The sequence below is a fragment of the Rhea americana genome, unplaced genomic scaffold, assembly GCF_003343005.1.
Source record: "Rhea americana isolate MKP2758 unplaced genomic scaffold, rheAme1 scaffold_66, whole genome shotgun sequence".
In the NCBI taxonomy this organism is placed as follows: Eukaryota; Metazoa; Chordata; class Aves; order Rheiformes; family Rheidae; genus Rhea; species Rhea americana.
The window spans coordinates 372,077-397,118 of NW_028186823.1; the positions used below are offsets into that span (position 1 = coordinate 372,077).

Here is a 25,042-nt window from a genome sequence, read left to right on the forward strand (position 1 = left end):
TTCCTCATAGGAGAGATGCTCCAGTCCTGATCATCCTCGTAGTCCTACCCTGACAGTTCTCACTAACACACTGAGCAGCAGTTTAGCAGCTTCAGCATCTACTTCTGTCAGCTGTGTTTCATTTTCATGCTCTCCTGTTTGTGAGATTGCTATCCAGGTTAAAGATGTGAAACCCATRTCCTGCTGTTAGGTTGGCAGTCCCTCAGATTCATCAGTGAGACTATCCCAGGGCTTCCAGTAAAGTGTCGTGCTGTGCGTGCCCTTCCTTTTTCAGAGCATAGCTGCCAAACAGCTGTAAATSCTGCATGTTCCTGTAAGCAGAAAGGAAAGGCAAAGGTTTATGTTTAAAGTAGGAATCAGAAAGTTGAGTAGTATTCTGAAGCTTTTGCATCAGATACGTAGTTTGAGATTGGGTCAAAGCTCTACACATTACTGASACTATCTCAATCTTTGCTAGATTTGGGCTTGGAAAATTCTACATGTGTTTTGATGTCCACCTTGTGAATCTCTTAAACTTATTTTAAAGCTCATCTCTGTACAGGCAAAGTCTTTCTATTCTTAAATTTCACTTACTCTTCCAGTGCTTAGAGGATTTAAGTATCTAGGCTCTGTATGGATGATGCACTGTCCAGAGGTAAACTTAATCTGGTAAGAAGATGGGGTAAATTGAGCATTGCAAAATTGTGAAAATTAATTACTAAAATTCTGTGTATTATGCAGAGGTTTTCATTAGTCCAGTCAAATATTCAGAGAATTTAACGCATTATTTTTTTCCCCTTACCTGGGTGTCTGTTTTTTTGGTGACTGACTTAATACTTCGTTCTCCTATTTTAGAAAAATAAGTTCATAATGTGCTGTCAGGTAAAAGCTGAGTACCTTTTAATTCTAAATGATTGAGATGTTGGTTAGTTTGTCTTCCTGCCACTCTGATGAGCAATTTCTGGGCTAATGAGCTGAGCACTGAGTTCATAAATCCTGTAGCTACAACTTTATGGTCTTTGGTATCTTCTGCGCCTTAGAAAAGGGTTGCTGAAGTTAAGGCTGCTTTGTAGTCTACAAGAAGCAGTCTTCATTGTAATCTAGGCTACTGGAAATCGATTTGATAAATTAGTGAAGTGTTCGGCTTCACCTATAGTTCAAGCATCTTTTAAAAGTGAAAGGATTTCTGCAAATTTTATAAACARTGTGAAATGTTGCCATCAATAAATGATGCAGATAGACAGCTGAGGATGAAAAAGAGGAGTGGAACTGGACTTAGATGTGTTTCATTAYTCGCTTTGTCAAGCTTAGCAAGATCACTTCGAAAATCATGCAGTCATTTGGGGCTGGTGGATGTACTTAAGAAAAAAGGGAAGGTAAGTAATGAAGTCCTTCAGCATACTTAGTTCAGAGATGAGTGGTTTTAGGGAAAACAACATTTTAAGCTGTTAATTTAATAAAGTCTTAAAAAGATTCAGTTGTATTTTCTCTGGCCATTGAGTATTGAATGTTAGCCTCATTGATGGTGTGTTTAATTAAGCAGGGATGTTGGGGTGGGGGGAAGACACAAACAACTTGAATAAAGCATTTAATAAGGGTTACCTAAGGAGCGGTGACATAAATACTGATTTTTGACCAGGAAAGTCAAAAGGCTTTGGGGGAGGGAGGGAGGAAGGAGGTGTTGCATAGGTGCCACATTGCCTGAAGGATATAGCAACATTATATTAAAATTCAACTTATTCTTGCTTGTTGCTTAGCTTGAATAGACTTTCTGCCATTTAATATATTAGAAAACATTTGATACCAGTATGCTTTCCTGTACTTGATATATACATCAGCAGTGATTTCCTTGTTTAAATGAGATGGATTGCCTCAGAAGGCTTTTTATTTCCTTATTCTCCCAGGCAAATCTTCTCTACACCTATTTCAGTAGGAGCTAACCTTTTCAAAACATACCACGCAGCGTTTCAGATAAGATTGTGTCAATCCTTTGGCATTAATGGCTCCTGAAGAGCACTGGAAATATATRTAGTCAAATACCATAATTCTCAATAGCTGGAAAAATGAGTTTATGGAGTCTGACTTCCTAATCCTAAAACTAGGATCATGTAGGCTTTCTGTTGCTCACATTTACTTAAACTTAACCAGCATAGAGCACTTCTGCCTTTGCTGACCTATTTATTCTTAACAGTCCCTCAAGGATAATGTGGCCTATTTCAGCCATCTGCAGTTCTGCCTAAGTAAGTGCTCAGAATTGTTGTCTGTCTTCAAACGGTTCTTACAAAAGCAGCAATTCTGTGTGGCCTGAAGAATTTATACTCAATTTTCTGCTTATAATATGAAAACTTCTTTAAAATGTTTCTTTTAGTCTGTTTCACGTACTAAAYGGATGTGATTATTTAAGTKTTTTCTTTTTTTTTCTAACCTGTAGAAATTCRTCTGACCCATTCTRATTTTTAGTCTGAGARGTTTCTCAGTGGCGTAAAACTTGCTAAGYTGCCATATAAAAAGGCTGACAGGTACCACAGAAAGGAAATCAATGTATGCGGTACAAGCACAGCTAGATGATGATGCCTGGTCACTTCAGTTCCAATTTATAGCGTTGGCTACGTTCCTTCAACTTCCCCTTACAGCATAAGCTTTTCAGAGCAGAAAGGATATTAGCATGTATGATAGGAATATAGCTAGCATTACTGTACTCCAATCAGTGTAAAAAAAAAAATTTTTTTTTTGAGCCATTGGCTTGAAAGTTGGAAAGAGTCTGTTTTGGGGACAGAGTAATATTGGAGATAATGGAGAACAGCTAAAGGGATCAGTCAAAAGATACTGATACTAGCATTTTTGAAGCTGAGTGGATARGGAAATAAGAAATGGAACTGTTTGCTATATAAGTCAGTGTAAATACTCAAAAACAAATAAACGAGACGCATACCAATGCTGCTAATTTAGCTAAGGAACATAAAAAGTAATGCATGGGAGAAGTGCCTAAGGTKACTGCATTTGGACTTGTATCACACAATTTCAAGGGACTTATTCTGCTGTGCAGGATAAAGACATGTGGTTTCCTTTGAAACCGAGGCTTAAGAGCAGCCACTCTGGTCATCAGTGAGTTATTTGCCTCATCTACAGCATATCTTGAATTCCGGTAGCCCATTTTCCATGTGGGCTCTTGCCCCATGGGGCAGATGCAGTGAAGTGTTGTTGTTACAGTCTTGCAATGATTGAAGGATTTTCAAAACCAGAAATGGGATTGGAGTAGATTAACCACTGGGCCAAGCTCCTTGCAGGAGAATCTGTGAAGTTTGGATAAGACTTCCAGAGTTTTTAACTCGTAGCAGCTCCTTAGAGCTCTTTGCAGTTGCTTTCGTTATTTTTGTCTGMTGTTTATCTGGCCTTTAAAATGTCTCACCATTGACACAACCTCATGTGTAACTGTCTTGTCTATGCTTATAATCTATTTTTCTGAAAGCATTTTTTACTATGGTTTTCCTCTGAGCTCTGTGACTTTTTTTGGTCTCTTCTGCCTGATGAGCAAATTATAATCATTTGCCTATCATTTTTCTCACGTATGCCACTTCACAACCTAGCATTCATCCAAGTTYTTTTCTTTCTAGATACTGCATGCCTCCTGATGCACTAATTTGAGTAYCTGATGATTCCTCAATTCTGAGAGTTGAAATACAGCATATGTTTTTTGAAAGTACTTGAGGCATGAATTGTAAACAGCTGAGACCAAAAGTAAGTGTAATAGGAGAGGGAGCAGATAAGGTTTTCATCAGTGGTATGCTTAGGAATAAGGTTAAGCACAGTCAACTGGAATGAGAAGGTGGAAAAAGAAAACAGTGCATAGGAGAAGTGAGAAAAACAGGTAAAATTTCTCATCTGAGCCTTATCTGATCATGAGAACCTTGAACAGGTCTTGTTCCAACACGAAAGTTCAGATTTGCTTCTTTTTTCCATGCAGCTTCATCTTGTTTCTCTGATGGGAAGGGAGTAACTGTCAAAACCAAAGTAACGATAGTGTCGAAATGCTGGAGGTCTCTGCATGCACATTTAAGAAATCATGTATTCACAGGATTCCAACGTAGAAAGAAAATGAGGGTAGTACAGTGTGCATGCTGTTCTATCCATAGTGATTAAGTTATACCCTGGGAGGAGAAAGCAGTGTTTTTCAGRTCAGATTTTAAAAATAATCGATGAGAAATGCTGCCTCCTTCCTTATGTATAAGATTTCCTTGCACATTCCTATCGCAGGGTGTTGTGACATTCTGTGCTGGGTGAAATGCAACTGCTGTCGGGAGTTTTATATAATCATTTATGCTTGTCATTCGGTGATTTTGGACAGACCACTAGAGGCTGCTCTTGCATAGATTTATCTCATAAACTTTGCTAGCATTAGAACTGATGTCTGGTAGTCTAGTTATGCACCTCARCTGAGAGAGACTCGCAGGGAAATCCAGGCTGAGATGTCAGGCTTGCAGTTTGAATCGAACAGAAATGTCATGCTCRTTTGCTTTAGGAGCTCTGGAGGCCTGCTGGATAGCTGAAGAGTCTTACCTGGATGTTCATAAATGTTATGTTTGTTAAGAACAACTCTGTTCTCAGATCTGTGCAATTTTCATTGACCTCAGTTAGTCATCCATACGCATCTATGGCACTAAGCTGCTATTTTCTGTCTAACCAATTAAATGTTGTGATACCATGCAACTGTATCTGCAGCTATCTTTGGGAAAGTGTTTTCATTCTATGTATTTTTTTTTGAGCATTGTTTCTTTGCTACCAATATTTCAATCAGTATTTTGATACTTCTGCAAACCTCTATCATAAAAATAGCAAATGCAATTCTAAAGCATGCTAGTTCACAGCAAATATATCTAGYTGGAAAGTAACACTTTCCATCTGTCAAAACGCTTCTAACCGTTAGGTGTGTGTGTGTCATTTTGATCTGTGTGTTTACATAGCGAATTTGGCATATCATGTGTAATGCTGGTGTTATAAAGGATTATAAAATGTTGAATTGAAACTATTTTTACGTTCAAGGGTATTCTTCAAATTAACCTGTTTAAGTAGTACTTTAAGTACAGGTTTTTAGAAAATAAATGAGTAAGGACTCAACTATCAGCAGCATTACAAAGCACTGTTCAGCCTAGATACTGTGATAAAATCTACAAGCTGTTACAGCAGTTGAATCTAGTTGAAACTAGAAAGTTCATTATTCAATATAAAGCTCAATATCTGATTTATAGTCTTCCTTCAGTGCCTGCTTTAAAATTSCTTCCATCATGGGCCTTCTGGAGCTGTGAATTATGTAGCTCTAAAAGCCTGTGATATCTGAAGCTTTCAAATCAGAGCTTTCTGGAGCGTGGAATATACTCTTATTTCCATCATTTAGTCAAGAAAACACACGACAGTTTTAMTCTCCTTAAAGATGGTGATTTCTGAGGTTAAGGTCTTCAATCTTTGTCTCATTTTGGATGATGAGAAAGAAGGTGTCRTAATATCAAAACACTCAAAGATCCAATAAACTGTAAATATGTTTTAAAGGAATTTCATGAGTAAAACACCAATCAGCTAGTGGCTTTTGTATCAGAATTAAATGGATAAATTGGCCAGTTTTGAAACTACTTAAAATAGCCTTTAGGATAATAAGCAATCAAGAAATACAGGAAAGTGAAACTGCWGTAGATCAGTTGTGTCTGGGTGCTAGATCTTATAATCTTACAACTTTTTTCTTTGTTAAATTTGTAAACCATTGAATTCTTCTGCCATATGAAAAACTGCATTCTCTAGAACTTAYCTAGTCATTGATCATCCTACATAGGGGATGCAAGGAGGGAAGATGTGGGTATGGCTGTGCCAGGTGAACTGTTACTGTCCTGTCCTTTGCTGGGAGGCCTGTATAAAATGGATAACATGAAAGGGATTTTAGTCCGTTTGGTTCCTGGCACCACAGGGCTTAGCTGAATTGTTTTTTTTCATAGTTGCAGTAGTGGGGTTTTCTGTCTTGCTTTATTAATACCATGTTCTTTGCCGTATGTCTTCTAAAGCGTATAAAAGCTAATAAGATGTGCTTCTTTTTTTTTTCTGCTTTCATTCATTGTCAAGGACCTTAATGGGTTCCTTTTTTATATCTGTGAAACACTTATGTATAAGAAAGAGTTGTCTTTCCCCCACACTYGCCTTGGAAGGAAGTGACTTGGGTTTAGTCAGTTGAAATGCCTCTTAAAGTGTAGGATGCAAAGTTTCTCTTGAGAAATAATAACCTTGCTAGTTAGTGTCTGGTTTCCAATAGCCCATTCTGAGGCCAGGAATAGAGGATGCCATTCTTGACTACTTTGACTTGTCTTCAGATGACTGAATGTAGGATGGTATCTGATTTCAAAGTGATAGCTGCTGGAAGCATTTTTATCAATGCAGGCATGATGGGAATGTGTTTTGTTCAAAATGTTCGTTTCCCTAGTGTCCAGGTTACTGGGATGTCTTCATTTATATGCTGAACCTGTTTGAGCTCAAACTTGTTTTGTTCTGCACTGTACACAAGTCTACCTTTGACCAGCCACAAAGTTACCTGCTGGATGGGCGATGTTGAGTATAACATAAACCTACAGTATAATTATGGAACTTTAAGAAAGAAATTCAGTTTTTATTAAGTTTTTCTTTTTTCTTTTTTTTTCTTTTTTTTTTTTTTTTTTTAGCCAAAAATGCTGCCCTGAATTTTAAACATCCAGAAGCTTGGCATTATCAAGTTACTGTGGCAAACCTGAAGTTTTGTTTTGTTGTAGTAGAAAGCAATGTATGCCAGCAGTGCTCATCCAGCAGTGTAAAAGCAAAAGGAATTACTTGTGTAGCAGTTGTCACCACCCTTACTTTAGAGAAAAGTAAGGATCTTTCAGATGATGACTATGTAATTGCTTTCACACATCCCAGAGGGAAGTTTCTTTCYGCAATCCTGTGTTCTATAAGCTTTCCCACCCTTTCCCCCAGGTACATGAGATCATAAGTCTTGCAAACGAGACAAAGAAGGGAGATGTCACCACAATCTAAAGCAGAGGAGTCACTAAGAGGAAAACTCAGCTATTGCTCTACACTTGCAGTCAGTGCTTGTAGGGAAAGTTCTTTGCCCTTTCTTTCCCACCTTCTGCAACTAATTTTACACTAGTCCCCTAAGGCAGGAGCGGATAGTCCACCTTCTATTGTATTTTCTCCCATAGGAAATATCTTTCTCAGAGGAAAGATACTCTGTGGCCCCTGTTCCTGTTCTTCTGCTTTCAACCTTTCTGACCTGGCCCTTATAAGTCTACTAGACGTATTCCCTGCAGAACACGGATGGTTTTTCTGCTTTCCTAAAATGTTCTGTTCTTTGTGCTTGGGAATAAACAGAAGAACAGAACTTATTTCGTAATGTGGGTTTTTTGTGTATTTGGAGGGAGACAGGAAGGAAATAATAAATTTMAATTACAAGCTTATTAATTATCTTTCAGAAAGTACCGTGGGCACAAGCTTGTGTATTAAAATAAATAAGCCAGCGATTGTAAGAAAAATGTCAAGAAACCTTAATAGGCAGGTACTTTTGTTGAGGCTGTCTGCAGTTTCTCACCGTAAGCTTCAATTTCCAGTCACTTACAACTCTGCCATTTTTTTTCTCCCATTCCTAGCATCTCACTGGAGTTKTGTTTTAGTGTTTGACTGAAATAGCTGAATTGTTCCCCAGAGGCTAGGGACAATCCATTGTGCTTTTCAAACGTTCAGACAGCCCTTTGTTTGAGAAGTTCAAGTATCTCTGTCCTTTGGTCAAGGACTCRGGGACTTGACATTTATGAGAACGATGGCCTTTATGTCAGGGAAATTTCTTGAGGAAAATCTATCTAAATCCCAGGTCACAGATGCTCAGAAGCTACTTGAGCCTGTGATTAAAACTGTCCTGCTACACATGCTTCATCCAAGGCCTGAGGAGGGGCTTCCTTGTGGTTGCCAGGTGAGCTGCTCTAGACACAGGTGAGCTACCAGAGCTGCAAGTACAAGGCTGTCTCATGGGATGCAGGTGCCTCCTATTGCTAGCAGGCAGCATGGGCAAGCTGCCCGATACAGCTGGCAGGCAGGACTGCAGCCAAGGGAAGTGTCTGCCYAAGGGAAAATACTGAAAGATAAGTGGAGCATAGGCTAAGGGAGGCTTAGTTTGGATAATGAGGGGACTGGSATATGCAGGAAAGGGAAGAAGGAGAACTGATTTGGTCAGTGGTGCTAGTAATGTTTTTTTTAATGCTGACGATTTCTGAGCTATGCTTGGGACAAGGCACCAAGGCATGAGAATGGTTCAAGAGGTGAATGGGAAACAAATAAGGGTGGTGATGGTGYGACTACTGGAGAGTGAGCTGGATAAATTAGACCACCTGGGCTAGGCTGGTGAGAGCTGTGTACAGCACAACTGGAATGAGGCATGAGGTGAAGCCTGATGAGAGGGAACAGGCTGTGTCCATTAGCAAGCTTCTCTTGGGACACAGATTGTGGAAGCCAAAAGCAAGACTCTTGATCAAATACAGCAAGGGTGGGGGGGCAGGAAGGGGTGAAATGAATACTTAGAATATAATGAATATGGCTGAAGTAAAGATGGACTGGTGGCGCCCACAATTCAATCGGGAGCTCTCCACCTTGTTTCACATGATGTCTTTGCTCTGTTTGTCACTCCCTGCCTTCCACTTGCTGGATCTGGATCCCAGACTCAGTAGCCAGTGCCTTCAAACAAGATGCTGCTGTTAAGGTATTTGTTGTCAYGAGTATCTTAAGTAACAATCCTAAAATTAGGAGCAGTTTGACRTGTGAAAGGAACCGCTACCTTTCTAACATTTTCTGGTAACAAGCTGGAGTTATTTCACTTCTTTCCTCTGTGCTTTCCTGTCATTCATCTTGTTCTATATGATCTGATAATGGTAGCGGGGTACCAAAATAGCTTTTAAATATTGACTTAAGCCCTCCTATTAATGGATTATATTTTGTTGAGTGGTATACAAAACTCAATGACAGGTTCAGAATAGAGCACTTTAAGCAATCTGTATTAAGAGAGTGTGCAAGGTTTGAAGTGGAGTGCTTTGCCTTGAGAAGAAATCTTATGGATGTCCTGTCAGAGGCTTCAGTTTTATTCTGGTTCTGCAGGATGTCAGTAGGTTCTGGAAATACCTTACAACTATTTGGATGCTCTGTTGGATCTGAGATCATGCTTTGCACTGATGAATTAGGCAGAAATTTCAGGACTCCAAAGGGCTTCTGTTGAGCATGTGGAATAGCTCTTTGATAGTCTTGAAACTCTCCCAAACCCACAYGAGCTGTTATGAGAACAGTTACTGCACCATTTTGATTCCATTCATCCATGTAGGGCTGTGCGACCCAAGGAGTTCATTTTGTTGCCTGGTTATTTTGGGTCATGGTTGCTATTAGCATTTTGTTTTGCTCCGTGACAAAAGGWTAAAATGGTGGGAACGTTTAACAGGAAACACAAAGATGCTGAAAAGCAACCTGCATCTCTCTCCTCCRTGTGCCTTTCGAAAAAAGAAAGAGAAGGGAGGAGGTCTTTAGTAAATCAGTGAAACTCACTGTAGTGGTAAGTATATTCCTAATGTAAAAGCCTGTTTGTCTGCTGGGGTGATTTGGGTTTACGAGTCAAGTACACAGACACATCGTTATCCTACCCAAAGGCAAGAGTTAAGAAACATGCATTGAATGTGGGCAGTGAGGGCTTGCTTCTAAAATTTTATTATGTTAAAATAACTACTTAGCTTTATTGAAATAAAGTATTTATTGATGTTTCCTTGTGTTTTTTTTCTGAATATTCTTGTTTTCCCTAAATATTTATTCTATGCATTTACAATACATAAAGGAGAGGAGCTGGTGTTAAAATTTCTAATTCTGAAGGTTARCCTGAGATGCTACGTCTAGGTACTTGTCGTTTTCATCCTCCTTGATATCCTGTTCTTAATATATTATCAGTGTAATCTTACAAACCAAAGCTTGTGTTTTCAGAGGGTTCAGTCTTGCATAAGAAATCCTAACCTTCTGTTGTGTTTAAAGTATGATGATAACAAACAGATACGTGATAGTTCCACAAACGTTGCACAGCACAGACTGTTTTGGCCCTGCAGTAAGTTAGCATGACTTTTTTTTTTTTCCTTTTTCCTCCCCCGTTTTAAATTGGAATGAGAGTACAGCAGCACATATAAGTGTTATTTTCTAGTCTATTTGGTAATAAATTTGCATCTCTCTGCCCGGTATTGGCTTGCTATTTTTGTTTTGCTTGCGATTGGCCGGGAGGGCCCGCTGCTGGCACCGCACCGCTGGCTCGGATGCGAACTCGCRGAACGGGAGCCGAGCTCCCTGTTCGTACTCGGCAGCGCGTGCAGCTGAACGCAGCCGAAAAAGAAAGGTCGTCATCGCGCGCCGGTGTGAGCGCGATCGTTTTCAGATGTTTGCGTTTTGGAGAAGTCTGTCTTGCCTCGTTTTTCTCGCCTRTGGCTTTGAGTTTTTAAATGCCGTCGGGGTTTTTTGTTTTGGTAAACGTAAAAACACGCCTGAGGACAAATTTGTTAACCAGGAAGGGTGTAAGAATTTCCGATGCACAGATCGGGATCATGGAATGATCGTAAGGATTTGCATTTTAAAGGAGTTTTAGACATTAGTAGGGAGGAAAACAATCAAAAAAGAAGGCTAAAAGCAGATGTGAAAGGAAAATGGCTTTGTTTTTATCCTGGATTTAAACTGTTGAAAACAGCGTGACGGATGGATTATATCAGCACCAAAACTTCGGAGAATCGATGGGTTTTATGTTCTTCTGAAATAATCTCTGTACAAGAAATGTAGAATACCTGCCTTTCCTGAACAGTTCATGATCTGAATATAGTTCGAAGCTCTGTGGAATATATTTGGGTTGCTGCATTTTTTTTTTTTTTTTTTAATATGAATAGAATATGTTCAGGTAAACATCTGAAATAAAGAAGAGTCTGCACAAAAACRTCAAGGTACTTTTTTTAATGTCCAGACTATGCTTTTTGAGTGAGAGAACAAGAATGGTTTTACCTATACGTTTAATTAAACTTCTTTTTTTTTCCCTCCTCCAAACTCAGTTTACGAGATGCCGGAATTGGATTTATTCTTGTCATAGATCGCAGACAGGACAAATGGACCTCTGTGAAAGCTTCTATACTGCGGATAGCAGTGAGTACTGTTTTAAATCCTTAAAAAGATCTCTCCATTCCAAATCTTTCTTCTATAAATAAAAATATAGAAAACGCCTTCTTTCTTCAACAAAATATTAGGTTATATATATAATATATGTGTGTGTGTTTGTATATATATAAAAAAGTGTGTGTGTGTATATATATATATATACACATATACTTGTCAGGTGTGTGTGTGTGTGTATATATATATATATATCTAGATATATATATATATATATATATCTAGTAGTTTTTTTCTGGTCTCAACCAACTGGGACCCAGCATCATGTGTGCATAATAGGCTTTTCATACAGCTCGTGGCTGAGAATGTCAGCCTAAGGCGGCACTAGGAATATGTGTGTGCACGTGTGGGCACCATGGTGCTCTTCCAGGTGGGACCTGCTCTTTGCRTCAGCAGCTCTGCATCTCACAGAGCTTGGGAACTGCTTTTCACTATTCAAGTCAGCTTGCTTTTTCAGGAAGATTTGAGGTTTGGGGTCCTGACTTAAAAACAGTTTGTACTTGAAAGTAGCAGGCTTTATCAGCTACATTTTAAATAGCGTGCCCAAGGAACTGACTCCTGAAAGCCTGCCACTTGTGACAGGCATTCAGGTACAAGAACTCTTGTGGTGTGCGAATGAAAACAAAGCTTAATTTTAACCAAGAAAATCTTACRTGTCTATTATAATCAATTTCAACACACAATTAAATTCTGTCTCCTCTCTAATTACTATTTTTTAAGAGTAAATTCTTAAAGAATTGCTTCCCCTCCAAATATACAAGTAGGAAGAAGAGATTCATATTTTTCAAGATATGCTTCATGTTATATTGTTCAAGCTATGTTGTTTTTTCTCATTATTTGGGTTTGAATTATTAGTATTTATAACCTTTTCAGTAAGTGCTGAAGAACAGAGCTGTAACCATCTCTTCTTTTTTTATCYCTGAAAATTTTATTTCTGTAAAGTGAAGGGCAAATCAAAATTGTAAATGTCATTTTTGTGTAGACCCACTTTAATCCAAGAACTGTTTGTCTATTGTATGCTAAAATGTATTTGTTTAGAGGTACCACATTACTGTTACAATATGACTCTTATTGAATGAGTATATAATGATGATAAAATATTGCACTAATACATTTTCCACAATGAAGAATTTTATGGAAGTTAACAATTGAAAATGTAAAGAAATACTGTCAAAATCTAATTTGAAGCTCATGTGGAAGTTGAGGTGCATATTTGAGRTTTCAGTAGTGGAAAGCAAGTGCAGCATAGTTGATGAAAGAAATAGTTATTTCTATGGAGTTTGTGAATCTCTTCAAAATTAAATGCTGTGTTTTCTATTCAACAGCATATAATTATTATATAGGTGACAGTGCTTTTATTTAGGGTGAGAATTTGGGGGGCAACTACAACTATGTTGGGCACTTGSTTGTGTTGGTGCTTAGAACTGTAGTATTAATACCTGCAGTAACTGTACTCCAGTGTGCGTTATTTTGCCTAGAAGCACAATATGCAGGACCTGATTATCTGTTTCCTGTGATAACAGGTCTATAATTACAGTGATTGTGTTGATGTCTGGAGTCTCTGCCTGGAGAATTGTATTAAGTCTTGAATGTAGAGAGCGCTGAAGGTTGTGGTGTGTGTGTGTGTGTGTAGGGGGTTGATGGGTTTTGTGTTTTTTTTTTTCTCCTTACCCAGTCATACACAGTGTATATCTTGCACCAAAGTCCTGGTGCAAGATTGCTGGATTCTGCTGATAGACGGATTTTAAATGGCTCAAGGGTAACTAGAGGCTTAACTTGTTTGATTCTCCTAAATGTCAGATTTTGTGTCTTTTTGTTGATGATTGGAGTATTTAAGTATAATTTGGGTGATTCAGAATGAAATTGATGTCTGAAAGCCTGGTCTCTTTAACGACTTTGTGTTGCTTAAACTTATGGCTATATGTGTGTTGCTTAAACTTATGGCTATATGTGAGGATGATATTCTGGCTTTATTTGAGAAGAGAATTTTGGTGTGTGGCTCATCTGCTCTAGTTCCTGCAACATCTACCCTGTAGTCTTTTGTGATGTTCTGTAATCGCCCTGAGGTGGTAGACCCTTTTGACTTGTGAAATCAGAGATGTCAACACAAAATCCTCTGGCTGGAGCATCTGCCTGACAATAATGCCCTGACAACTCTAGGAAATGTATTTGTGAGCATTAAGCAGCTGCTAACCAGCAATAACCAAAAATTCATACTAGCTGGTTTTATTTTCAAGACTCTTTGCATATAAACACTTGGTTTGTTTTAGTGCATGCGGAAACACATTTTGAAACAAAGCCAACAAAGGAGGTGGTTTTTTTTTTTGTTTCAAACTGAAATTAATGTAGGAAACATCTTATGAAAATTTTATAGCCTTTGTTTTTTTTTCCTTTTTTGTTGGTAGCTGTAATTGGTGGAAGGAATCATTTTTTTTGTGACAGAAAATGCCCAGTGCTACACTAATCTCTTCATGCTGATACTTTATGGTTGCTCTTGGGTCTACCAAGACTATGAAGACCATCTGAAGCTACTTTRGCAGAAGTAGGGGAAGGCCAGTGCTGCACCATTCACTCTGAATGACTGCTGTTGAAGAACATACAGCAACAGCAGARCAGAAGCAGACAACAACAGAGGTGTTAGGCTGAAAGAAGGCCTTACTTTTCCTGAGATTGACAGGGAGAGAGATTGAGATTCTTCAGCTTAAATTTGTATTAAAATGTCTCATTTTCAGTCAAATGCCTAGCTGAAAGTATGGAGACACTGCAGACCTTGCAGTTGTGCTGGCAGGCAAAGGGTTAATGGTCTACTGACCTTTTCTRCTCCCCTGGCTGAGCAAGTGGATAGGGCTGTAGAAATAAGGCAGGACTTCTGAGTGAGGTGCAGGCACAGAGGTCAATAAAACCACTCCGTATTGTCCCAACTGAGAGAACCGGTGAATGACAAACACCTGACAAAACATAGCATGTTTCCCCCCTTCCTGGAGTAATAAATGACTCTTCTTTTCCTTGTATTATCAGATCCCAAGGAAACAATATTCAATGTATGATGTAGGAGCAAGGCACTGTAATAATCGTTGTGTTCCAGTGTTTCATACTTCGCTGTTCATAGTTTCAGTGTGGTTTCTTTAAAAAGAAAAATTGAACTTATGTCATTACATGGTCTATGTCTCTGTTTGTTATCCCGCATCTTTGGGTAAAGGCTGAAGTGTTAGCTCACCTTTTAGACACACTGCACAAAATCTGCTCTCAGCATCATGCACAGTTTCACTCACAGCCATCAGTAAGCCTCATGTTGAAAGCCCAGGAGAAATAAACTTTGATGCATGGGGAATAACATATATGTAGGCAATTGATCTTTAGGAAGAAGTTGGTAGGAAGGTCATTCAGCTCATGAGGAAGCTTTACCCAGTTACTCTGCAACCCTTTCTAGAAGTGACCAGACTTGGGTTTCATCCAGCCTCCTGTGGAAGTTTGCGTCATGATTTGCCATCTTTGACTGAGAATGCTTTGCATGCTGCTTCCATGCCTTCTGTTTTGGACTGCATTGTCCAAAGGGCTGTGGTTTTTTTCTTAGCTATTCATAAATCAAAATGCAGTTGTCAATGTAATGGAGGCCTAGCCTATTAATTGCTTTGAAGCTTAGGGCCAAGACCTTAAGCTGGCAGGAGGAGGAGACTGGAAGCTACTGAAGAAACTGGAGTGCTAATACCAACCTAAACCTTGCGGAGGCAGGCAGTCCCATTTCTGTGCCATCTGGAGTCTTATCRTTGGTTTTGCATCCAAGGTGAGAAATTGAATTACAGTAATCCAAGCTGGGAGTTCTTTGGCCTTATTTATAGAGAGAGGTTGAATCACTTAGTGAGTGGATGATGGAGGGGAAAAATGTGTTTAGTAACCAATGCTCCATGGTCATGAAAGATGCTATTTTATGTTGCATATAGTTTTCTGCTAGCCTAGTTTCTAGCTAACTCTCTGCATCGTGTTCTGAAAACTGAAATGACATTTGATGGTTTGTATAGGTTAAATTTGGAAAAAAAAATTGTCTTTCAAGTCCTAGATATGTTTGTCATCTGAGGCATTTTTGCTTGTGTTCAAAGCAACACCAAAAATTTAAATGTGGTTAAGCTAGAATGATTACATATTTTTTATCAATTTTCTACTTACTGTAAATGAGTAATTCCAGTGGTAAACTAAATGAAAAGGATATTTGGAGATGCTGAAAGGTTTTGTATGTTGGTTTCAATGCCTTGAGAGCATTACATGTGCAGGCATTTTCAGTTTTCTTTGTACAATCAATCATTTATTTTTTATTATAATATTTTAAATGCATAAACAGAATCACTTAAACACTGAAAACAGTCATAATATCACAACYGTCAAACAGATCTAACACACAAATAGCTCAGTTTTCTTTAGCTAGTTTTAAAACTAGATCATTTTATAAATCAATTTAGTCAAGATTATTTCTTGATGAGAAGCCTATGTAAGAGACTTCATTCTAGCCAGGAATAGATGTAGTTTGCAAAAAAGTACTTATTAGCTCCTTTATATGCAGAGGTATTTTGGAAAGAAKTGCCCTGTGGTTTACTGCGTACTAGTAAGTGAAGCGGGAAAAACAAACCCACAAATTTTGGTAATGCAGCTATATTGAGAGTCTTCGTAGAATGAAACGGAGTTGTGGTCCAAATATTTTAAAACTGCATTAGTAAGGCTAAAATAGAATCGAGCATTAGCTTTTTGGTGGCTCACATGGTTCAAGTATATCTGAAAGCTGGATGTTTACCTGGGAAGTAGAAGAATAAGCTCGTTGGATTAACTGCTTATCCGAATGGCCTTCCTTTGTAGGAGTGYAGAAGCAGCGGAATGAAATGCTCGGTAGCTCTTGAAGGAAAAGTTTCAGCCATAGAAACTGCAAATTCTCTGCTCCTTGAGYGATGCATACACTTGGATACGCGTAGGTGAAGGAGTGCCACAGGTGCCAAGTGGGACTGAATAGCAGACTGCAACTCTATTTTTACTGCATCTTTGTCTGACATGTCTCTGATGTGTGTCTAATATCTCTGATTAATCTATCAACGTAATTCATTTATGTATTAAATAAGCCTAGAGTATCACAGGACGAGACTTGAGATACAAAAACTCAAAAGCGTTGATTTCTTTTCCAAAAGCTCATCTATCTGCAAGGAAACTCTGTCCCTCCTTCCCCCCTAAACAAGCTGCTACCACCCACTCTCCCCCACAGAGCAGGTGAGGGTTATTTCCTGCTCTGCTTTTATAGTTCTTTACTAGTTATTCAGCATTATATCATCTTTACTGGTGACATAACATACAACCTGCTTATTTTTGTGTCCCCTTATAAAACAGCTTCTGAACTTCAGGATGGATTTCAGTGTTCGAGATGGTCCCTTTCTCCCCTTTCTGTGAAGGAGAGGGATCATTAAGATTGTATGCAGTCAACTTAAATTTACATTCTGTTCAAACCATAGCTGGGTTCAGTCTCTGTGAATTTCCACTCACAGAGGCCTGGGGCATACAGTGAAAAGCTGCTTCACCCCAAAAAAAAAAAAAAAAAAAAGTAGACAGGTTGGCCTATTTCTGAGCAGTATTAACTTGTTTCCTTGAGGTACCTTAAGGTAGCTCTCATTTTGTTTAACCACTGAAGGTTCTTCTAATGTTCCAGGTTTGAGGCAATTGAAGGGCAACGAAGACCTCTTTGTGTTGGAAAGCTTTGATTTAAGGACTATGCTGTGCATAATTTCCTGGTTTGGGCGGACTTAGTTATAACTGTGTTAAATGAAACATTGTGCTCAGCTGTTGGAGTTGCCTAACTTGATGGACAAGTAAAGAGGGGAGACAGACAGGCAGAAAACTGATCAYGGGTATCATCAAGCAGTATCAAACAAGTGTCAGGGCTGATGCCAGTGAGAAGAAGGGATGACTTGGGCTGGGACAGGGAGAGTCCCTGTTGCCTGCTTAGGCTGCTGTTTGATGGCATTGCAGGGAAGGATTTGCAGCACACTTTTGGGTGTCCTGTGTGTCAGCTTGCTTTCAKGACTGCTGAAACTGGCTTTGCTGTAGCTGACCTATCAGATGCTAAATTTTGCCATCGAGCTGTTTAAGCAGTTTGCTGTTTAAGAACAGAAGTGAAAGTGTTATATTTTGATAACCAAAAAGGACTCTAGCAGAGAATAGACTGCAAACAGTTTTTACTCCGTATATAGAGGGACTTGTGCGTCATATGCACGTGRTTGTGGACTGTTAGAATTATGGTTGAGTCAAAACATCGTGTCTKTCTTTTTAATGGCTAGATAAATTTCCAGAACTTATTAGCTAGAGTAAATTCTGTAAAATTGATTACCTAAAAAAGGAAGTGATGCCATAAAAATTCATCCTTCTAACTGACTGATTAGGAATGTTGAACTGAGAAAGCTTCTAAAATGCTTTCTGCTAAATTAACGAGAGAATAGTGAATGGTCTTAATCTCCCATTCAGTAGCTCTCCTAAAGGCACTCAATTTCTCTATGAACAGGTGACAGTATTTCTCAAACGATGACTCCATCAGTTAATGAAGGGTATGAAAAATGTGACAGTGTTTTATCCCTGGTYTCTTTTTGCATATGCATCAAATTAGTTATAGTAGAATATTTGAGATGAGCTGCTGGGGGAGYAGTTAATTAGGCTAGTAAGGAAAGATGCTTTTGGGAAAAAAAAAATCCAGGCAACACAAACCTTTCTTCAAGTCACAACAGTGTTCAATAACTCTRCTAAAACAGTCCTTGAAAATATTTTATTTTATGACACTATTAAACTTGTGTGAATATCTGTTTTTGCTGTTAGCATTTGGTGCAGCACGCGTTTGCTGTGTCTTGCTCAGTACACAGTGGCTTCAAACAACTACGCTGCTGGTCTGGGCTGGAGATTTGTTGTTGTTGATCTCTCTTTTGTTCAGGGCAAAGTTGGCTGGTTGRTGGAGTTCAAAGACGCCTAAGGGGTGCCTCTTGCATCAGATCATTGTCTCTGCAAGTCACCGGAACTTAAAAAAAAAAAAATAAGGAAAATGGTAATATTCAGACGTGAAGATGTAAGCTCAGATAAAATGGGATGGCCCTGGGCCAACATTGTTTACCGTAGAAATCCTTCCTTTGCAGTTGACTTGCAGAATTGGCTCATAGCCACGGCAGGCAGCGTAGGCGTTGTTTTTTTAAAACCATTTTTAAAAGAAAACAAAAGGGAAGCATGTGAGACGAGAACACACACAGTAATCTGGAATTCGAGCTTGCGCGGGAGAGCCGTAGCTCCTGACAAACCTTGAGTGGGAGTTAGTGTGAGCAGTGGAAGTGTGCAGTGATSTGGACAGCGCTGCTTTGGGCAGACGTGCTGAGAGTGATTGTAAGGTGTGCGCTCTGCGCTTCCTTTGGATTGAACCTGCATGAGAGAGCCGACTTGATTCAGGCATGCGATTAAACTCTTTATCTCATAAAACCTAATACAGAGTTTAGAAAAATTTGGCATTGCAATTGGCTGCTACTGTTTGTCTGTTTCAGTAACAGTCTAAATATTTTCCTTAAAATTCTGATGGCAAAATCTATGTAATAGTAAGTGTAAAAGTGAGAATTTAAAGGGAGAATGAAGAAATTATTACTCATACATGCAACTAAAAATTACTTCTCAGTGTCTTTCATACTTAATATTTTCATTCCATTGTATGTTTCTAATGTATYTACTAAAACACTCAATTTGAAGTTAACTGGATAGATGTTTCCCAATGTTTTAGACAAGGTGAAATGAGAAACAAAAATAGTATGCTCCATCCCCTCTGTGTCTGGGTGTTGTATGCCGAGGTGAATATTTCACATGAACATCCATCTTTTTTTTTTTTTTTTTTTTTTTTTTTTCCAAAACGTGTCATCTGAAAGATATTTCTTCTTGGAGCTTTTTGTTCTGAAGTGTTGGTGTTGCCATTAAATAGATTTCACTCTGGGGAATTCAAGCRAGAAAATTAAGACCTCAGTCGTAGTTACAGGCACAAAATAAACTAGTACAAATCTGTATCAATAGGCTACAGAGCTCCAAAACTATTTTTCGGGAGATTTAGTAAAAACTTTGTCTATTCTTGCAATGTTTGTTAGCGTGAGTTAAATCACTTTCTCAAATTTGCCATTGGCTTCATTACAGTAATCAGGAATAAATGTTAAGAAAACAAACTTACTTTTTTCTTCTCAATACAGGTCGAAATTTTCTATCACACTTTCTGCTTGTGTCCRATAACTGGGTTAATCGGGCAAGGAGGTATACTACTGTTACTACACATAGTAAGATTATTTCTAGTACAAGGAGAGAGAGCTAGTGGGAAATTAGCATTATCTGGACTTTTTTCCTAGCTRTCCAACACACCCCTTTGGGATTGAATCCATTTTGCTTTCTAGAAAATTTAGACATCAGTGAAGTGGGGCAGATTGTAAAGTTTAACTCTTCAGGGTGTATCAATCAAATTGAGATCCCAGTTGTGCACTGTTTATCTGGGGAGCTGCAAGATAACCTGTGAAGCCTTCCAGAAAAAAATTTAACTACTTTTAAGTAGAAAAGCTTGTCATCTCTAAAGCTAAAAACCTTTGAAAAACCTTGAAAACTTTTGAATACGTATTAAACCACTCTCCAACCATCCAGATATTAACAGTTTTACTTGGCACAGAAACATAGAAACAGACCGTTCCTTCTTTCAGTTAGGGTTTCATTTCTCTTTTAGTAATCCARTTTGTTAGAAGTGTGACATAATTTCAGAGAGTATAATGCGGAAAATCGCATGCCTAATCATTATTATAATTGTTTCTTTAGTGAGCTTTTGCTTCAGTYCCTCCCTACAGTGGAAATACTGAATAGGGGAGAAGACTTGCATGATTTCAAGAATGGCTAAATACTAAGTATGTGAACATTTGCCATAACAGAGGTTGATTTTTTAGTAATGTGGTTTCATTGCTTTGCTTCTCCTTTCTGSTGATTTCCTCCCATATCACTTGTAGAACTGCAAAAGATCTATCGGATTACTGGTTGGAAAAGAATGAGGAAAACCCTCGTTGAGGTTTATTGTGTTTAAYTTTTATTTTTGTCCAAAAAATCAACCTTAATTCTCTTAAGTTACTGCCTGAGAATTTCAGCCRGGGTGCCAATAGTCAGTGTAGGCAACTAGCAAGATAATGCATGAAGAAACAACAAATTTGCTATTGCTGGCTTGGATGATAACGGAGCTTTCTCTTGGCACCCTCTATTAAAGAGAAGATAGGGTAACCGTGAAAGTAATGCTGCTGGAAAAAGCACTCGGGCACCTCTGCTCATTAGCCTCTTTGACTGTGATGTGACCTTAGGGGCGACGCCAGCCATGCCCCAAAAACTTTGATACCGGGAGAATAGATSCCCGTTCCAAAGATGAGTAAAATTCTGCTTGAATGAAGTGCTCTGCACGAGCCTTGGTCACCCTGTTACRGGGCCTTTGCTACAGTTGGTCTGTGGTTTGACAGAGGCTTCTCCTTGTTTAAAAACACCTTCTGGAACCAGATGCAGAAAATAATGGCGTGAACCTCTTTTGCAGGCGTCCTTCCCAGGAAATCTGCAGCTAGTCCTCGTGTTGCGCCCGACAGGATTTTTTCATCGAGCRCTGTCAGACATTGCTTTCAAGTTCAACAAAGATGAGTTTAAAATGAAAGTACCTGTAAGTCGTCCTCTGTTTTCCCCCTTTATTTATTTTTTTTTTTCCCAGGGATCTGTTAAAGCACCTTAATCCAACCAGTGAGGAAAAAAAGAAAGGTGCTTAAAGGTAGTTCCAGTACTTTTGGCTAGTTCATGATCGTTTTGTTCCTGGAGTGTGTGAATTTTTAGGATACTGCATTTTTCAAGTACAAATACAATACATCTTATCATTTGAGGGAACATACTATTGGTGCCTGATGTTAGATCACCAATGAACACTTTGTTTGTGCCTTTAAGGGTAAAGCACTCCGTTTAAGAAAAAATTTTGAAATTATAGGTGCTAAACAAATAGAGAGTGAAYGGACTTTTTGTTGTTTGTTACTTTCTTACTTAAAAGATGCCCATTTCAAAGGTTARTCTTTAACTAAGATTCTTCCTTTCCATCCCTTTATTTCTGCTTTTGGGGAATCATATCCTTACATGCAGAATCCATGGAGATACTATTATTCTCTTCCATGGACTCAGGATAGTGAGGGGAAAAATGAGTGCGTAATGAACTAAATGCTGTTGCTCTGMTAGAAGTTAGCCATATATGTTTTAGCAAAAGAAAAACCTCCAAAACAACAAAAAAMCCCAACTTGTGGAGTTGTCTATGTTGTATAATTCATGAGCTTTATTTTGGTATATGCTGTTAAGCCTAATGCTCRTGCTCATATATGCAGTTACTTAAATTTACATTATCTTCAGTTGAAACAACTTTTCTTTTTTCTATACCCAAAGGAAATGCTTGCATCACATGTTTTTGTATTAAATTGAAATTACTCCATCATAGTCTGAAGGATAWGGCTTAGAATCTCTAATAAAGGACTTGCCACTGCTGACCATGTTCCCTCTCTTTGCTGTTGCAGATCATAATGCTGGGCTCAGTATCAGAACTGCAGGGTTACATTGATAAAACACAATTAACAGAAGATCTTGGTGGCACCCTGGATTACTGCCATAACAGATGGCTATCCCATCGCACTGTAAGTCTTAGTTATTGTTTCAACTTTTCAGTTTAATGGGCCCTTCTGTTTTATACCCCATCATTTATAAAACAGATTTCAGTTGATGCAAGTTGACATACTCTGAGTGAGATGATGTTCCCAATGGTACTTAGTCATCTTAGAGAAATAACATGAGTAATAATTTGGGAGTGGTTTTCTTAGAGCTTGGAGCAAAGGCACTACAGTATATTATGCTGAGGTTTATTGTTTTTGCTAGAAGAAAGAAAAAACTCAAGTTGTAAAATAGCTCCARATTATAAAAATATGAGGAAGATATACCTGATTCAAGCCTGATACAATTAAGGAATTAATGGTGACGGATCCTTTTGCTTAAAAAATTATACTTAGACYGTTTTTCAGTCTTGTAGTTCAGCTGTATGGGTTTGTGTTATGATTGTATCCTGTGTATATGTGTCCGTGTGTATGTGTGTGTTTAGAACATGAAACATCTTTAATGGTTTTTATTCCAAAAGGCTATAGAAAGTTTCGCCCAAATGGTTAAGCAAACAGCTCAGATTCTTCAGTCCTTTGGGACTGAGCTGGCTGAAACGGAACTACCAAACGATGTGCAATCAACCAGCTCCCTTCTTGCAGCACACRCAGGGAAGAAGAACAAAATGAAGGTATGTAATTTGTATAAAGATACTGTTTTCTGTTAAAGTGTGTTTTAATTCATGACTAGCAGCATTAATAGAMAGTAAGGAGAGTATTTGAAGTTAATAGATTATGATGATAATGTGAGACATTGAAATCCTATTAAAGTTGTTTTGCTTGGTTTGAAGTTAARGAATCTTTATTGTTCAAACAGGGCATTCCTTAAAGCCAAGTGTACTTATATACAAATGCGTAATGACTCTTGTGGAAACAGAAGCTTTTTTTATAAGTTGTGGTGAATTTAACTTATAGTTTGTTTGCTGTAATAAATTTGATTGTATTTGCTTACATATGAAAACATGATCTTTTGAGGAATGGACAAATGTTCTTTCAGATCAGCTTAAATAAAAGTTATTTCAGGATTTCAAAACTGTATGTCAAACTTTTGAGATATTTTTAGCCTAAGAAGAAACTATAAGGCTATATATTATGAAAATTCAAACTCAGTGTAATACAATCTTGAGGTGGAAGTAAGCATGCAAAAAGTTGATATTTAGCATTTAATGTCTTTATTTGTTACTGGTTTTAATCAAGCTATGCTTGCTCTATTGCTTTAAAACAGAATATTTTATYTATTTTGATGTCTTATGAAAGTATTTTAAAAAAAAAGAGAGAGAGAGAGAAAAAGCCTACAGAACTGTTGTGAATATTTTTGTTTGTTTGTTTTGTAGGAGGATATAAGGTTAGCAGTGGATAAGGGAGATGATATTCTTGGAAGTATTACAAAACCAGTTACTGAGAACCCTGAATACAAACTGAATCAAGATCAGCTAGACAATCAAACAACTGTAGAAAGGTAAGAGATAYGAAATACTGAACATGATGCCTTTCTGGATTTTTGACTCCTCCCTGGCTCTAGTACTTTATTCTATATGCATGCTTAGCAAATAAGGAAATATTTCAAAGCAAGTATATGAAAGGTACTTTCAGAAACTTTTCTGTTATCAGATCAGTCTTGGTCACCTGCAAATAAGGGAATAGGGGATATGACCTGAGTTCYAGTATCACCAAAGTACCWCTTTGTTTTGGTTTTGTTATACTTGGACCGTATAGTTGACCAGCTTTTCCTGGGTTTAGAAATTGATGCTTATGTGAAAGACCAAAGCACAACRCAAAGAAATTTCACTGTTGTCAGGAAGGCAGAAGGAAAAAGAGGGAAATGATGTAGCCTTTCTTTTGAGTAGTTTGTCCACTGTTCATTAAGTCATTTGGGAGGTTAGGCTGTTTAATATACATCTGTAGTTCAGACAAGGTGTTTCCAGTGGTGAGTTCTGAATCTGGGGATTTGTTCCACCTCCATGACCTTAAGAGCAGTCATCATAACTTTTTTTCCTGCGGTCTCTGGGGTCAGCTATCTGTTGATTTCACATAATTCTCCAAAGAGGGAGTTGGAGCAGGAGATTGCTTTTCCTTTAAACATGCCTGAAGGAGCTTCCAACATTGCTGATCTCAGTGTACCTAGTAGTTTTTAAAAGGCTGCTAGGGAGTACTCTGCTCTTCAAGTATCTGCATAGAAATGTGCGTCTGTTCATAGGAAGTAATAGGTACTAGTGCCCCCCAGTGCCTCTGAAATTATTGTCAGAACGCAGATGTAAATTTGAACAAAGCTATAAAAACATAGCTCATTTTCCCAAGGCAGTATTCTTCATTCTCTTTTTGTCTGTCATTCCATGTTTCTGTTGCACTTGGACTGACTTTTCTTTCTAAAAAACTGTCTATTCCAATGAACAAAGCTTGGTGGGAGTCACTTATCTTTTTTTCTTTGTTTTTCTTTTTTTTTTGTCACTGTTGTTGTTACCAATTTGAAAGGCAGCTGGAGGAGGCAGGGTGTTCAATTTATCCAAAATATTCCTACTTCATATAACATCTGAAGAAAGTTAAAATGAACTGACTGCGTGCATGTGCCTTTTTCTAGTCAGTTCAACCTGTAAATTCACAGTTCGTTTCTGTGATATTAAAAATTAAAGTTCATTAAAATTGACATACAGACATACAACCTTCCCTCAATGTAGCCTAAGCACAGCAAAGCGCATTTTAGAGATAAGTCCATAGGAGACCATAATGTCGAATGCAATATTGGTGGATGAGTTCTAAAGTAAAGCCTTAAGGTGTTTGGCCAAAATTTCAAGTGAAGCAGTACTGCTGTAGAGCTGCCTATGATATAAAGGAGCCTCTCTGCTCAGAAGAGTAGGAGCAATGACCCTGAGGTTTTTTATGGGCCTTTCTCCAAGAAGTGTAATGTAAGGGCAGCTGGCTGGTTGTAGCAGTATGTATTTTTGTCCTTTTTTTTTTTTTTTTTTTTTTTTTTTGTAGCCCAGGGCTTTGGCTCCTCTGAGTCCTGGCCCACATGTGTTTGCACATTTTCTTCATGTTTGTTAGCCTCAAGTCCCAGTGCCTCAAGTCAGAACTGAGAAGTTGGTATACACAGCAGCCAGCCTCTAATCAGCACT

General features: G+C 38.3%; 1 protein-coding gene across 1 annotated transcript in view; it reads left to right on the forward strand.

Annotated features, from left to right (window-relative positions):
* Positions 1–25,042, forward strand: part of MCF2L (MCF.2 cell line derived transforming sequence like) — a 155,478-nt gene that overhangs the window by 103,233 nt on the left and 27,203 nt on the right. The window contains exons 4-8 of the mRNA XM_085320832.1: positions 11,091–11,181; positions 20,795–20,914; positions 21,801–21,917; positions 22,412–22,561; positions 23,264–23,388. Coding sequence (XP_085176958.1) covers positions 11,091–11,181; positions 20,795–20,914; positions 21,801–21,917; positions 22,412–22,561; positions 23,264–23,388 — 603 coding nt within the window. The remainder of the gene's footprint in view (positions 1–11,090; positions 11,182–20,794; positions 20,915–21,800; positions 21,918–22,411; positions 22,562–23,263; positions 23,389–25,042) is intronic.